The sequence below is a fragment of the Vombatus ursinus genome, unplaced genomic scaffold (assembly GCF_900497805.2).
Source record: "Vombatus ursinus unplaced genomic scaffold, bare-nosed wombat genome assembly UNPS02014768.1, whole genome shotgun sequence".
Taxonomy (NCBI): domain Eukaryota; kingdom Metazoa; phylum Chordata; class Mammalia; order Diprotodontia; family Vombatidae; genus Vombatus; species Vombatus ursinus.
In genome coordinates this window covers 28116013-28131948 of record NW_020954546.1, presented here as the reverse complement: position 1 = coordinate 28131948, position 15936 = coordinate 28116013, and the positions used below count along the sequence as shown (strand labels likewise).

At 43.1% G+C, this 15936-nt stretch overlaps 1 protein-coding gene across 14 annotated transcripts in view; it reads right to left on the bottom strand.

Moving 5' to 3' along the window:
• The window catches only part of NF1 (neurofibromin 1), a 246780-nt gene that overhangs the window by 105406 nt on the left and 125438 nt on the right, over window positions 1–15936 (bottom strand). For 12 of the 14 annotated variants that reach the window (XM_027862574.1, XM_027862586.1, XM_027862578.1 and 9 more), the window contains 5 exons: window positions 12043–12178; window positions 7708–7770; window positions 2861–3019; window positions 2215–2312; window positions 301–447 (listed from right to left, as the gene is read on the bottom strand). In XM_027862574.1, coding sequence (XP_027718375.1) covers window positions 301–447; window positions 2215–2312; window positions 2861–3019; window positions 7708–7770; window positions 12043–12178 — 603 coding nt within the window. The remainder of the gene's footprint in view (window positions 1–300; window positions 448–2214; window positions 2313–2860; window positions 3020–7707; window positions 7771–12042; window positions 12179–15936) is intronic. The other 2 variants (XM_027862583.1, XM_027862587.1) reach the window with 1 other exon arrangement.

Sequence of the window (15936 nt, the reverse complement as noted above, 5' to 3'; positions counted from 1 at the left end):
CTGATAACTAACAAGAGAGCGTCTCCACTGAGTCCACTCCCTTAGGCCTTCTCCGAGTCAAAGACTGGAGGGTCATGACAAAGAGCACATATGTAAGACAGACTAGGTTCATCGTCCACAAAATAATCTATTTTCCATACAAAATAACTTTTGTGTATAAGGGATATGACAATTCTTTCCAAGTCATAACTCTTAACCAAACAAAAGATGAACTCTGACAAGCTGCTCACAACTGAGTCAACGCAGCTCTAAGACTGTAAAGGGAAAGGTCTCATTAGGACAGTGATTCAGATAATCTACCTGTTGCTTGAAAGATACTGGCCAATTTTCTCTTGGTTGTTCCAGAGCAGACGGTGCAAAGCCAGGACATTGCCATCACTGATGAAGGAAAGGCTGTGGTTTATGGCATCACTTACAGGGCAATCAGATGCAATATCAAGGAAAAATCTATCAAAATACAAACAGTGGCAAAATTTTCAAAATCTTACAAGTACACGTTCATTACACATTTGTATTGTGCTATGTTCACACACTACAAGAGAGCTATGGTATTATACCATAAATCACTTCACTGAGAAGGAGCGAGGGAGGGAAATATGCCTTTCAAAATCAAATGTTCAGAATGAGCACAGGAGATATTTCAGTTTGTCATAAGACTTGAGCAGAGGTAAGGATCTTCACTATGAGAAAAAGTGAGCTATATACTTTTCAAGCTTTAAAAAAACGCCCACCCATCAATTGGGTAATAGCTAAAGGAGTTGTGGCCTATGATATGTGATGGAATACTACTATGCTATAAGAAATGACAAACAGGGATGGTTTCAGAAAAACCTGGGAAGACCTCTATGAATTGATGCAAAGTGAAGTGAGCAGAACCAGAAGAACACTGTAAACAGTAAAAGCAATGCTGTAATAAGGATCAATTGTAAAAGAATTAGCTAATTGGATCAAGACAATGATCCAAGATAATTCCAAAGGACCAATGATTAAAAACGATATCCACCTCCAGAGAGAGAACTGATGAACTCTGAAAACAGATTGAAGTGTATTTTTTAACCTTTCTTCCTTTGTTTCCTTTTTTTTTTTTTTGTCTGTGTTTTCTTTTGCAACATGGCTAATGCGGAAATGTTTTGCATGACCTCACATGTATAAGCAATACCAAACTGCTTCCCTTCTCAAGAAGGGAAGAGGAGTGAGAAGGAGGGATAGAATCTGGAACTAAAAATTCTTTCTAAATTAATGTTAAGATTATGTTTTACATGTAATTGGGAAATATTTAGTGAAATAAATAAACATGTATTGGGAGAAAAAAGGCCCAATGTTTGGTGTGTGGTTTTTTTTTTCCTGAAGTGTTGTTAGTAAATTACAAATGTCAATATGCAACTCTGATTTTTTAATGTCCTGACATGGAAATCAATGTAAAATAATGAAGGCCGACTCTATCACACAATGAAGAACAAAATAGCTGTGGATTTGCCCCGCAAGAGAAAAAGAAAGCAAGATGCAGGCAAGAGCTCCTCCCAGAACAGAGATGAGACACTCAAGGTAAATGAGGAAGAGAGTGGTTTGGAGTAGGGCTGTGATTTCAGGGTCCAGGCACTCCCAGAAGGATGCTCCCTCTATGAATGCAGCCTGGCCCTTCTTCTGTAACTGAAAGGCAGATGGAAGCACACTATTGGCTCTCTTTTTTTGTTTTGTTCTGTTTCTTCTTTCTCGTGGTTCCTCCCATTGGCTCTAACTCTTCTTTACAACATGACTAACGTGAAAATATGTTTAATATGAATGTATATGTAGAGCCTATATCAAATTGCACACTGTCTTGCAGAAGGGGGAGGGGAGGGAGGAGGAGAAAATTTAAAACTCAAAATCTTATGGAAGTGAATGTTGAAAACTAAAACTAAATAAATTAATTAAAAAATAAAATTTAAAAAAAAAGAAAGAAACTCTTGGAGAATGGCCTGGGGCACCAAGAGTTCAAGGGAGTTGCCCAGAGTCACACAACCAGGGTGTGTCAGAGATGAGATTCAAACCCAAGTCCCCTTATATGGGAATCTGAGCCTTATTGCAGTATACCATACTCTCTCATCTCAAAAGAGGAAGGGACGAATGAATGAATGAACGAATGTAAACACGCACACAAATACAGCACTTCCATAAGGCTTTAAAATTTCTCGAAGAGGAACTGGGGGAGGGTACAGACAATTAGCTGCTTACCTCCGTGCTACGTCAAAGTTGCTTTTCACAAAATCGTTAAAAGGCCTCATATACTCTTCTTTTGTGAAGAGGACGTGATTGGCAATGCTCTGGAGTATCTAAACACAAAAAGGTCACCAAGCAATGCAGACCACATCAAAACGGCGCATTTCCTTGTATAAAACTTCTCACTAAATTTATTTCTTTTTCATATGATCAGAGACTTTGATTCATTTCCTCCAATTCATTAGATGTACTCGGTCTACAGACTGTTTTCTTCACATAGGCGACTACATCATATAGCATGGTGCACATAACACAAGCATCCTTCAAGGCAAAAACCCCCATAAGTCTACCTGTATCTTCACTCACTTAAACACACCCTCAAATCACCATACAAAAAGCATTTGTGTCACAAACAAATTGCTTAAGAGAGGGTCTCACAGTGAGGCACCCCCTTGGATGTCAGGCTGCAGAGTGCCTTCATACATGATCAAATATGCTATAAATGGAAGAAAAACAACAGAAAGCTAAATGATACATTTTCATTATTCAAAAGACAGTCCTGAAAATGAAAACCTCATAAACTAGCTAGGAAGTTAAGAAAGTGATTTTCCAGTGAACAGGATGAAAATTAAGACAGCCGAACATCAAAGTAATTCATCACCTTTGACATCAGCTTCAGTCCCCTTTCAATTCTAGGGAGCGGTTTTCTCTCTAAAATCCCTGCCTCGTAGGGAGAGACAACGGCAGGGTTGATGAATCTCAGGAACATGGCACTCCCCACGGCGCCAATGCTGTTCTGAGGGAATCTCTGGCTAACAACCTAAAACCAAAGAGGTCAGAGCGATTAGTGCATGGCTTAAATTCAAGGAAGACAAAGGGTAAAAGGGAACCACAACTACCCAGGCTCTCATTCCTCCAGACGCCCATCCACACAACAGGCCTGTGAAGCCCTTTCCAGAAGACAGGAAGCAACATTTACATTCAGGTCTTGACTTGCACAAATAAGATGCAAAAGAAAATAGGTCATTGACATGAAGTAAGCAGAAGAGTCCTGAAAAGAGATCTTAATTTCAAAGCCATCAAGCATACAATTTCACTGCAAGTAGAATAAAGCCCCTCTAAGCTAGATCATAAAGGAAATCAAATAATATAGACAACTTGTGGAATGCAGAGGCCACATTCTCAACTTTATGCTCCTGAAATAAGTCCTGACTAAGTTATTAAGCATTCTCAACTGACCAATGGCCTCTCTCTCCAGTTCAGTTTCTCCAGTAACTGGCTCACCTCGCATAAAATCAAGAGGAAACTGTGCTGAGACCCTCCTGAGTGAAGCCAGGCCCTTCTCTTCCCCAGAATGCTTTACAACACCAGAGGTGGTGTTCTATTTAAGCCATGAAGGAGGGGGATTTCCGGGGCGGGGGGGGGGGGGGTTAGGACCCCACCAGCAGGGAAGAGAAGGCAAATAGCTATCTTGTTTTAAGAGTTCCCTACTTTGTTTTAAAATGGACTATTTCCTTACCTACTTCTGTTAACCCCCACAATGAAGAGTTAGAAAAGGAAAACACCTTAAATGGCCTCCTCCTTACAAAATTATCTCTTGATATAAAGCTCTTTAACACATGAAACTGTGTCATCAAGTTACATGTTGGGGAACACCTTCGGCACAATTTTATGTCCCGTCCCGTCTCCCCCACCACGGTATCGCTCATCACGGTTGCAGGGGCTGCTCCAGCTGGAGAGAACAGCAAAGGGCAGAATGGGCAGCAGCCCCAGGATCACTGCAATCACGTATCAACAGGGGATGAGAGAACTGGGTTTGATGGAGACAATTTATTCGTACAAACATGTTTTTAGTAACAGAGCTGTCCTGTACGTGGGAGAACAACAGCTGCTTTTCACAGAGGCTTCACTAAGTAAAGCCTCCATTCCTGTGCTCCTAAGACTTAGACTTGGCAGAATTCTGCCCCAAAGAGGATTTTCTTCCATCCATGTTATAGTTCAAACCGAATGCACTTAAAAGACTCAGTTGTAGAATGTAAGCTCCCTGAGGGCAGGGAGCTGTCTCACTAGTCTGACTGCAGCCCCAGTGCGGAGCAGTAAGTAGGCATTTAATAAATGTTTACTGATTGACTGATTTTGACTTGCCTTCTGAACTATCCTATTTTCAGGCATATACCACCTGCCAGAGGCATTCTCATAAAATGAGAATGCCCTCATTTGTAGTCACTATTACTAAAACAAAGGCTTTAACACAAGTGGCAGGCAGGGTAAGGGTTTTCTAAAGTAGTTTCCAAAGCAGCAACAGCTTCCAACTCTTGGAAGCATTAGGTTTTCAAATGTGACAGATATATTTACAAGAGATTTCTTTGGAATACTACCCAAGCCCACAAGCTTAGGAATACAATTCTCAATTACTTCTCCTCTTCTTGAATGAAAACTGAAAACCCACCTTTGCCATCCATTCTCCAGCACCATTTCCTCCCCTCAGCTTAAAGCCACTAGCAGTCTAACAGGACCAGCCATCCAGGCTACGAGGCCTGGGAAAATCTCAGCTGGGAAACTGTTCTAGGATATCATCATGCATCCATTCACTGAGAGTATCAGCAAATCATCTCTGGAACCAGGAAGTGGCAAGAATTCATACCACCAAAAAAATTTTTGTATAAAAAATTCTATAAAAGAGCCACCTTAGGAAAGCATCATTTCTCTCTCCTCTACCAACTGGAATGTTGCACAAATATTCAAGAAAAACAAAAACAGCAGAATTTTAAAAAAAAAAAAAAAAAAGAAAAGAAAACTTGAATCTACAGAAATTCAACATAAAATTTCTTCTACATATAAGCAATTTTTTGATTCCACATTGGCCAAATCCAATTGTTCCTTTATTTCAGATATGAATTATAACCATTAATTTAAATACAGTCAAGAAACAGCTCCAGGAACAGTGCTACCAACATGTGGGAGTGCAAAGTCGTGGAACGGTTGCACTTACAATGACTGTTCAAAAGAAACCAAGCTTGAATATATTTTCATAACAATAAACAATAGCATTTTCAAGTGTTTCTTCCAGAGGACTGAAAAGACTCCTTCCCCAACTCTGTGTGGCCTTTTTTCAAGTGGCAAGTCCATTTAAGCAACCAAAGAGCTCCCAAACTGACACTTGGAATGTGAAGTGACGACACCTTCTTGACTTAATCTGCAATGTCCTCTGAACCATGGTGGGGCTCCCCGCTGGATGTTACCACTTACTTTTGTTACGATTCCATAATGCCCAATAGCACCTGTACTGGTGTAGAAAAGGCATTCCAACATTTCATGTTATCCACAAACTTTTAAAATGTCAGGCGGAAAGTACCTCAGGAATGGCAGGAATGTTTCAGAGAAAAGCTGAGCAAATTCAGAAAAAAAAAAACACAATGAAGATAGACAAGAGGGCTAAGAAACATGCTCTAGAGAGAAGGGGGCTGGGACAGGTTTGAATTTATTTGCCTCAGTGGAACAGAGGCGTCAGTCAGCACAACACCAAGCAAAAGGCTTAGAATACATCATTAATTTCAACATCATGGCAGTGTATAGGAAGTTAAACTCATTTGTGCTGAGGAATAAAGGCTGAAGTATTAGAAAGAAATGTTTAATCAAGGAGTAGAGATGCAGTGTGTTCTAACTGCTATTAGCAGGTTTAATTAGTATCGCAAAGCCAAGAAGAAACTCTTCAGTGGGCATGCTTAACAGTGTCACCATTCTATAAACCATAGTTTTAGTCCTCAAAATTTAAAAATAAAATTAATTATACAGTAGCTACTATATCCTAAGACATTTTATTTTTTAAATTAACTATTTAAAAGTTGTGAAATAATTGTCCAAAAGTTCACGTGGGTTATAAGAAAGTTTATAGGACCTAGCCAGGATACCCAGTGTATATATATATACATATATATACATATACATATATATAATATATATATATATATATATATATATATAAGTAACTTTTTCTTATTTTTAAATGATTGCCATATTCATAAAAAATGTGTATGTATCCAGATTTGAACTCAGAAAGATGAGTCTTCCTGACTCCAGGCCCAGCACTCTATCTACTGCACCACCTAGCTGCCCCATAAAATGAAACATTTCTCTAGAAATGACTTGTTTTTCTTTAAAGAATAGGGCTGTCAAACTATAATTTTGAAACTGATTTTTAAAAAAGTAAATAATATCTTTGTAGAGTCAGGAAGACCTGAGTTCAAATGGGGCCTCAGATACTTACTAGCTGTGTGATCCTAGTCATTTAACCTCTGTCTGCCTCAGTTCCCTCGTCTGTAAAACGTGGGCAATAATAGCACCTCCTTCCCAGGGTTTAGTGAGGATCAAATGAGATAGTAACTCTAAAATGCTTAGCACAGTGCCTGACACATAGTAGGCACCATTACACGTGTTAGCTATTATTACTATTATTGTTAATTTTGGCAAAATAAGCCATAAATGTTCTTCTGTGAACTGACTAGACAAAAGAAAAATGGGCAGAGGTTGTGGTTCAATAAAACTGAGCAACAACCTGGGTAAACATTGTCAAGATATAAGGATTCACCCTGTTTTCCAGAGCTAAGGCCCAGCATGTAAGCTGTGCCCTGAGTCTGACATGACAACAATCCTTTGTACTCACCGTCTGGCAAAAATCACATAATAATTGTACTGCTGTGACCAGCACCAGGTAGTCTCTGAGCTCAGACAAGCTTGGACAAGTACCCACGGCCCGGCCAGGACGTCCTGCTATGAATCAAACTCGTCTCACTGTTGCTGTTCCCCCTCACTGTCAGGGCTACGGCTCACTGTACAACCATTGGTATAGGCATTGGGATATCCCCACCCTGCCTCGGGTCCCCCCACTTGGGGCAGGGCCCCGGCACATGTATCTAGATCTCTCCTTGCTGGTAAGCCATTTCCCTCTCTTTGAATTAAACTTCTGTTTGATTCCCAACTCTCTTGTCTTTAGCTTGTTCTGTTCAGCTCCGGCCATCCACAAGTTAGAGGCCGGTTCAGTCCAACTGACATTTAGAAAGGGAAGTTTACCCTTCCCTTACAACTAAGGGAACTAACCTTTGTATCCCCTACAACTAAGCTTTCATTTATAAGGGGAAAAAAATCGCTCACACTGACTATTGTAAACCAAGAAACAAAAATAAAAAGATTCAGCATTTCCCAAGGCCTTGAAATTAAGTTTCTTTTGCATTCATTTACCATTAAAAATGATGGTAAAATCAGACCAGGAATAGCCAATGTAAAGAAAACATCCCAAATGCCTTTGAGTTAAATCAAACCAAAGGCATGCAAAAAATGTTTCAATATAACTTAATTCCAGGGTTAATTGAAATGAAAGCTATTTGTGCCAGAATTAGTAGAATGATTTTAAGGTGAGAATTCATTAGGCTGAGGTGAAGATGTTCAAACAGCAAAGAGTTTTTGTTTTGCTTTGAAAGAAATGGCTAATAAAAAGGGCTCCAGACTTACTGATTTTTTGTTTTCCTTTTTTTCTTTTACGGTAGCTTTATTCAGTAGAGAGTGGCAAGTTGCCTACAGAACAGAGATGAGCACAAACAAGTCACAGCACCAACTACATACAGCAACAAAAACAATGTTGACTTGTACAGAAAATTACACAATCAATGGAACACAAATGGAATGGAAAATGGGATATCAACTCAAGTTTGAGGATGAAATTTCACCCTGGATTTTGCTTCTCCTACATTTTTCAGTTAAAGCCCTAAAGAGGAGGCAAGGCAAATGTTGGGTTTCATCATTTCTACTATATCTGGCTAGAATATAAGCACCCCGTGATCGACGGCCTCCATTCCCAAAGCCAACAACGGAACGCATTTGGATTAGAATTTCTTCTCCCTTACGTGGTCAATGTCAGCATGGCTAGAAAACCTCTACTTTCACTCAAAAGTGGGGAATGGCAAATTGTTCCAAGAAATCTTCAACTAAGGTATACAATTCTCACAGAATGCTTTGCATTCCTGGGAAGCTACAGGTACTCAGAGAGACTGAGTCACAAGAAGGAACAAAAGGACCGCTCGCTAGGCTGACTTCAGTGTCCTAATCACCTCAACACGAGTACTTATGTGGGTGTCTCCATCTAAGCCAACACTGATTTTATTCTCACCCTCCCACCTCACAGACTTAGATAAAATGCAAACAGACACAATTGGGGGGGGGGGGGTCGTGTCTGTGTGTCTGTCCCCTAACTGATAGATGTACATACACACATAACCCAGGTGACAATGCTTACCTTAACACAGTCTTACAAAGCTTCTAAGATAACCAATCTTGCCAACACATAATCCACAAAGAACTCTATGCCTTGGAAGCCTAGCTACAGGTGCTCAAGGCCAGAGAAGACATTCTCAAGATTGCCCAAGCATCTCATCCATGAACTAGGGAATACTCTGACCTGTTTTCCCTACCAGTCGAACAAAAGTTTTAAAAGGCACCAAGAACAACCGTCAAGGTAAAAGGAGCAGAAGATAAAAGAAGATGTGCAAATAACTAAGCACAGGGAAGCAGCTGCAGCAGCATGCAGAAAGAATCTTGAAAACGGGGCCCTGAGTCTGAGCTCACCACCAGCTGGGCATCCTGATCCTCGGGGAGGAGTATGGGTGACTCTGGCCTCCTCACTGGAGAAAAGGTTATGGCAAGTTCCATCTTGCTGGAAAGCCTCAAAGGATGGTCCAGTAAAAGGTGGCATCTGCTTTTCAAGTCTAGGCCTGCATGCCACCTTTTACTGGACCTTCCTTCGAGCCTTTATAACCTACGCATGGACTGAAGGCATCTTTAAATAGGTTTTTACAAACACAGCTTAACAGTCACAAAACTGACTAAAAGACACAAGAAAGCAAGAACCCCTGTGTTCACTAGTGCTGGGGTCAAAGGAAATGCTTCCCTCTCCCACACCTGCATTCAAATCACAAAAGCTTTCTCAGAGTGCAACAAGAGACATAACTTGGTTCAACTCCCTCAAGCGAGGGATAGAACAGAGAGACAGATGCTTGCCACGAGGCGAGCTAGATGAGGAACACCCGAGTTCAAATGAAGCCGCAGACACTTAACTGACTGTGTGGTCCTAGGCAAGCCATGTAAAGTTCTAGCCTCAGGTTCCATATATATAAAATGAGGCCAACACCACCTCGCCCCCAGGCTTGCTCTGAGAATCGATGAGATGACATATTTAAAGACCTTGGAAAATGCTTAAGTCCTAAAAGGATGTTAGCTACTGGTAGCATGTTATCATGGTCTGAGGCCTTTTGTCATGTCCCCGAGGATGATGCAAGCCGATGATGCAAGCCGTGGGCAGAGATCTTGCAGCCATAATTGGCACAAGCTCATCCACAAAGAGAAACATGTCAACCCCTGGCCATCCCAGATCCTCTTTCAAGACAGGTTCATTTAACCAGCCCCACAGGCCAAAACAAGTGGTCAAAGCCTGCCTGTGATCAGCCTATGATGTGGACACCCTACTGAGCTGATCCATCAGTACGTGGATCTTGAACAGACACTGCAGATGAATCGTGAATTGGGCCCAGAATTAAAGAGGAAACAAAATAATTGGGATTGCATTTGGTGTACCGCCTACTTCTTTTTGTGATCCCAAGCTTCTCCCTGGGAAAAAAATAAAAAAGCTAATTTAATTATCACCAGTTTTTCTCCTGGTAATGCTTTATGACCAAAAAGAATGAAGTATCATACTGAAGATGAAGGTCACCGCAAACCAGCAGAGATGTATGGTAGGAGCCAGAGGGTTCCAGGACATTACCAGCAGAGAATGCAGAGGAAAAGCAGTGGGAATGAGGGCAAGAAGACACACACAACTGGAAAAGCAGGATGGCCAGTTGGGTAGTAAGAGGATAACTGACTGAGAGCCTGAGACGGCCAAAAGTCGAGAACTCTATGGCAGCTTTCACACTACACTGGGGGAAAGCCCCCTGGAGCGGGGCTTTCTGGGAGGGCAGAGACTGTAAGATGGATTGTGACCCATACTTTGGAGTCTGAGACTCACACTGATGAGATCACAGAGAGGCTAATGAAATCATGCATGCTGACATTGCATGCTCTCAGGCTGTGAAAGCACAAAATGAGTCACTCAGCAGGAGACCACTAAAAATTGAGCTCTTTGCACTGCAGTTAAGGACTATGATGCATGAATATCATTCACTAAATACATGTCCTTTCCCCTGAGATGGGAGGTGCATCTTCATCTCTCTTTAAAATCCGGGACACTCAAAGGGAGGGTTTCTATTGGAAAAGTCGCACCAAAGCATGCTGCCTTAAGAGCTGGCAGGCCTTAGGCTCGCTTTCTGATAGACTAATGTTTCAAGGAAGCACATTCCTGGATGGGGGCCCTTCCTTCTGGGGCCAAAGCAGCGGAAGATCTCCAAACCAAGGAGAGCCCAGAGGAAGGGATCAAAGAAGATGAAGCTTCATATAGACCCATTCTAACCCAGAGGAAGAGACGAGGTCCAGAAAGGTTGAATCCAAGGCAGTGAAGATTTGTGACCAAACAGAGCTAGAAGCTGGGCCTCCTGCCTCCTATTCCAGGAGGCTACAGTGATATCAAGTAGAGGCCCCCATCAGTTACAATCTGGTCACCCCAAGGAGGCTGACCAAGCTACCATTTAAATGGAGCCTCTCTCACTGAAGTCCATCCTAGTGTTGTAGACACAAAGAACACAAAATGGAACTTCCAAACCAATCCCTGCAAAGTCCAGCCCAGGAGAGGACGTTGACTTTTGGGTTCAATGCCATTTTCTGCTGAACTAGCTGGACTCCCCAACAGTTTCTTTGGGCTTTATTTTTCTTTGCAAGTGCAGAAAATCCACAATAAAGGAAAAGACATTTATTTCAACGACTGCTTTATCTACTGGGTATATTTTGAGAAAATTATTTTTACAGACAGAGATGACACATTTTTAAATAGCACATGGGGGCAAAAAATGCAAGCCCCACATGCATCGAAGCCTGAAACAGCTGCTTAAATGGGGGAGTTTCACACATGTAGCTAAGCAACTAAAGTGAGGCACTAAAGACTATGGGCTGGGGACTTTCTTGGAGGAAGATGAGACAGGAGCACACGCATAAGAAGCACCAACCCCCACACACCCCCAAAATGCTGGGACCCAAATACTTCTACAGAAAGCCAAGGTCTCTGGAGCCCTACTGGAATATGACTTACTCATTCCACGGATCTCGAGAACTTTATGAACATGCATCTGCAGTGGTCACTGAGAGCCACAGCACCAATTCTCCCAAGATAAAGAGCCCCCTGAAGCCAGGACCTCTCCTTACTCTGCTAGGGTCTGACCCTAGAAGCAGCTGGCAAGGAGGGCTCTGGGATCAAACTATGCTACAGGGAACAGTAAAAGGAAACAAGAGATACCAGACACAAACTCACTGTCGAGGTAATACAAAAATCACACCAAGAAACAAACCATCTCCAGTCTGCTTTAACACAAGACAAAACAAAACCTGGGAATGGAAGAAGATTATGGGATACTGTCTCACAGACGAACAGAATAAGGAAAAAAAAACACTCTCCAATGCAGTTCAAATACCACTGACACCCAGACTACAGGTGTCCTTACATCTATTACTGACTCTACAAGGAACATGGTTTTAGCAGGACAGAGGGCACCAACCCACCCCCCACGATGTTTTCTGAGTCTCCTCCTCCTCCTCCTTCTAGCCGATCCACACCACCTGCCCTCCCGGCTCATTGGTCCCCTCCCTCCCATTCGTGCTCCTGGCTGGAGGAGCTCAGGGGGAAGGCAGCCACTCGAACCCCAGGCCTACCTGGTACAGGCAGTGGCACACGCTGCGGAGTTGCGGGGGGAATTCCGAGGAGGAGCCTACAATGGCGTGGAAGAACTTCTCGGTCATCTGCAGGAGGTTCCGCTGGTTGTCCTCAAGGCTCTCGCTGTGCTCCAGCCTGCAGACGGACAAAGGGAGAACCAACCACTGCTTGTCGACGGGAAAGGGGCGAAGCGGCGTCCCCATCCTCCTGTGCATCCCGCCCAGCCTGGGAGACAGCCACTCTCCTTCTCTTCCAGAAGAGGGATCCAGGCCACACAGAGAAAGCTGCTGACTCCCTCAGTGCCTCTCAGCCATGGGCCTCTTCCTCCTCTTCCTCACCCTCCCAATGATTTTCCTCCACTCCATTCCATCTATTCATTTGGTCAATAGTTACTGAGACCTCACCACCACCAAGGCACCGTGCAGACTCTCGAAGGCCACTGATCCCCTAACCAACACATCTAACTTCCAACAAACATCTCTGAAGCATCGGACACCACTGACCTCCTCTAACCCTTCTGTCCTCCTGCTTCAAACTCCCACCAATACAACCCTGTTTTTCCTTCCCCCTCTCTCCCCATTTCTGTGGCAGCCCTTCCTCCTCCCTCAACTCAATGGGAGTCTTCTTCAAGGGCCGGCGGTCAGCCATCGGTCAGCTCCTTCTATTCTCACACTTGGAGAGCTCCTATTTGAAACGTCCAATTATGGGTTGGGAACTGTTATTTAAATAATCATGTCACAAAGTAGCCATATCTTGGACTTCCTCTATGTCTCAAAGTGCACTGTTCAGTAGGAGATACCAAATAACAACTGATTTATATCCACCCTCTTGGACTTTCCTGATATCAAGAATTCTTGAACTTCTTACAAAACTGATGTATTAGTCAGATGGTCAAGAGTTCATGAACTTCTTACAAAACTGATGTATTAGTCAGATGGTCAAGACATTAGTCAGATGGTCTGAAGACAGTCAAATTCAGTGGGTCGAAATACCAGAAATGAATGGGCTCAAATATCCATATTTTTGAGATTAGAGGGAAAACTTAGTGGTAGGACCCGGGCTCCAAAGATTGGGAGGCTCTACAATGCAGAAAGGAATGACTGAGGATATTCCAGGGAAGGATCATAGATTTAGAGCAGGAAGGGATATGAAAGGTTGCTTTCATTTTTTAAAGTATATGTATTTTATTAATAATAAATATTAGAGGGGCTATATATTAACAATATATAGTTGTGAACATTAGTATATTGTAGGTGGAGATGTGAAATACTCCAAACATTTTGGAAAATCATTTGGAATCATGCTAGGAAAGTGACTAGAATGTTCATACCTTCTGACCCAGAGATCTTACTACTGGGCCTATAACCTGAGGAGGTTCAAGACAGAAAGAAGGTTCCACAGTGGAGAGAACACTAGGCCGAGAGAAAACCAGTTCAGATCCTGCCTTGAACGCTTACTAGCTGTGTAACTCTGGGCAAGTCACTGAATCTCTGCCTCAGTTTCCTCAATTGTAAAATGGGGATAATAAGTGCCTAGCTCACAGGGTTGCTGCGAGAATCAAATGAGATCATTGTAAAGTGCTTAGCACAGGGCCTGGCACATAGTAGGTCCTATAAAGATGCTTATTTTCTTCCTTCCATTTGCACCAAAACATTTAGAGCGGCACTTTTTGGAGCTGCAAAGAACTATAAACAAAGGAGGTGCCCACTGCCTGGGGAAGAGTTAAACAAAGTAGCGTGTGTGATCATGACAGCCCATGGCAGCACCAGAAGGAACAAGGAATAAGAAGGATGAAGAGAAAATACAGAGGAAAACTGCCACGAATGGATGCCAGTGAGGCAGACAGAGCCAATGCATGCACTCACCATGGCTGCATGCACGGTGCCCGCCGTCTACAACGCCCAAGCTCGGCCCAAAGGAGGGACAGACAAAGGGACCTCGGGCCCTTCTCCCTACCCCGAGGAGCACTGAACACGGCACCCGAGGACGAACCTGCTCATGACAGAAGAACAGTCACTGGGCCGGAAGTCCTCTTCAGAGACCAAGCCTCCCAGTGCACACGGTGCTCTGTCTCAGTACACCCCATGTCTGTGCCATGAGGGAGGAGATCAGGTTTCAATGAACCTTCTCCAGGATACTCACTGGTGACGCCATCGGTCAGAATTTGACTTTGTTTCAGGGATTTGTCTACAGACAATGTTATGGTCACTGAACATATCCTAACCCCCTCAATTTATAGCTGAGGAAACTGGCCTCACTGGAAGTCATACAAGTCTGGGAAGGGAAGGAGTGGGGTAAAGGGCATCAACGAATTTAAGCCAAGGAAACACCATTAATAAGAATGGGGAAGTTGCTGATCAAGGAGAAAACAAAGAGTCTGGTCACAGGGAAGGTCAGGACACTTTGTCGTCCAGCTCGAATGACAATGCCTCCACGAAACCTTCCCAGGGCTTCTGCAACTGACGTCTCTGAACTTGTGTTTGTTTGTTTCACTGTGTTTAAAAAATGTTTGGATAATTATGTTTCAAGATAATTGGTTTCCTTTATAATCTGACGTGTTTTATTTTACACATTTAAAAAGAGGATTGTGAGCAAGACACCGCCCCAGGGATCCAGGTCCAGGGCAAGGGGAAGAAGTCGGCCCTGGGCCACATCCATCTCGTCCATCCTCAGTACCACAATGAGTCACACTGGCAAGGGCAAGTGTCACACTTTATTTTAATATGAGGGGGAACAAAAGATTAATTTAAGGATATCCTCAAAATACTTCATTTCAGAAACATGGGCAAAAAAGTCGCCAAGTGCATGCCATCGACATTATGCATGCCACATCTCACAGAAAAAGTGACCAAAAGATAATGTTGATGAATGACAAAGAGTCATCCTTTACCTGTCCTAGCTGTCCCCTCTTACTCTTACTGCACTAGCACCGCGCCAGGACAGGAAGGCATCAGTAACTAGGGAAACAGGAGACATCTTCTGGGTAGCTGCTCCAGCTGATAACTGGCTACATTTTAAAAAGTCCTTCTAGAGAGGTCGTAAATGAGCAGAATTGCTCAAGTTTTCTCCCTCTAATTTACCTTAACTCCCAAAGACTGTTCAAAAGGTTTGCTTGGCCAACTCTAGAGTTCCATGGCATGTTTCACTTTGTTAATCTTGAATTCTAACAGGTTTTATAGATAAGAAGCAAAAATGTCAAGTTTCAACAGAGGAACTAAACAGTGACAGATGGAGTAAAACTCATGATCAGAAGTTTGAAGCAAAGACTAAATGACAGTGGAAAACTCCAACTACGGCATGTAGACAGAAGAATGTCGCCACTTGATTTAAGGAAAGTTAACATGGGGGCCACAACCTACTCCCCTCACTCTCCACGGAATGAGGAAGGGTGAGACTCCAGCTATGGCCTCTTTCTCAAACTGGGTTAAAGGTCTTCTCAACACCAAGGTCATGGCCATGTGTGGGGGTACTACCTGGTCAATGAATCATGTGAGAAAACCAATGCCTCCAACCTATGAGACCATCAAGCATGCCAACATCAGGTCTCTCATCACTAGAATCCTGTCTGAGCTTTAGAATTCAGACACCAAGTACAATCCTCGAGCTGGGACAGAAGAGCGGAGCAGGTACCCTGGGCAGCTACTAACTAACCCAGGCACACAAACCCACCACCTCGTGGCCTCCACCCCCTGGAGAGAGAACAAGAAAACAATGCCCATCCCAGGACCCTGGAGGGTGGGGAGGTGAGCCACTGGTACTTCCCTGGCCTGTAAGCTAGCAGACTCCTGCCTCCTTCTTCCAGGGTATCCACGAGTGCCCATCACTGTCTGCTCAATGGAAGTTTCCCACCATCTCAGAGCTTTCTGTCAATCTCGTTCCGTGTTCTAGTGCTT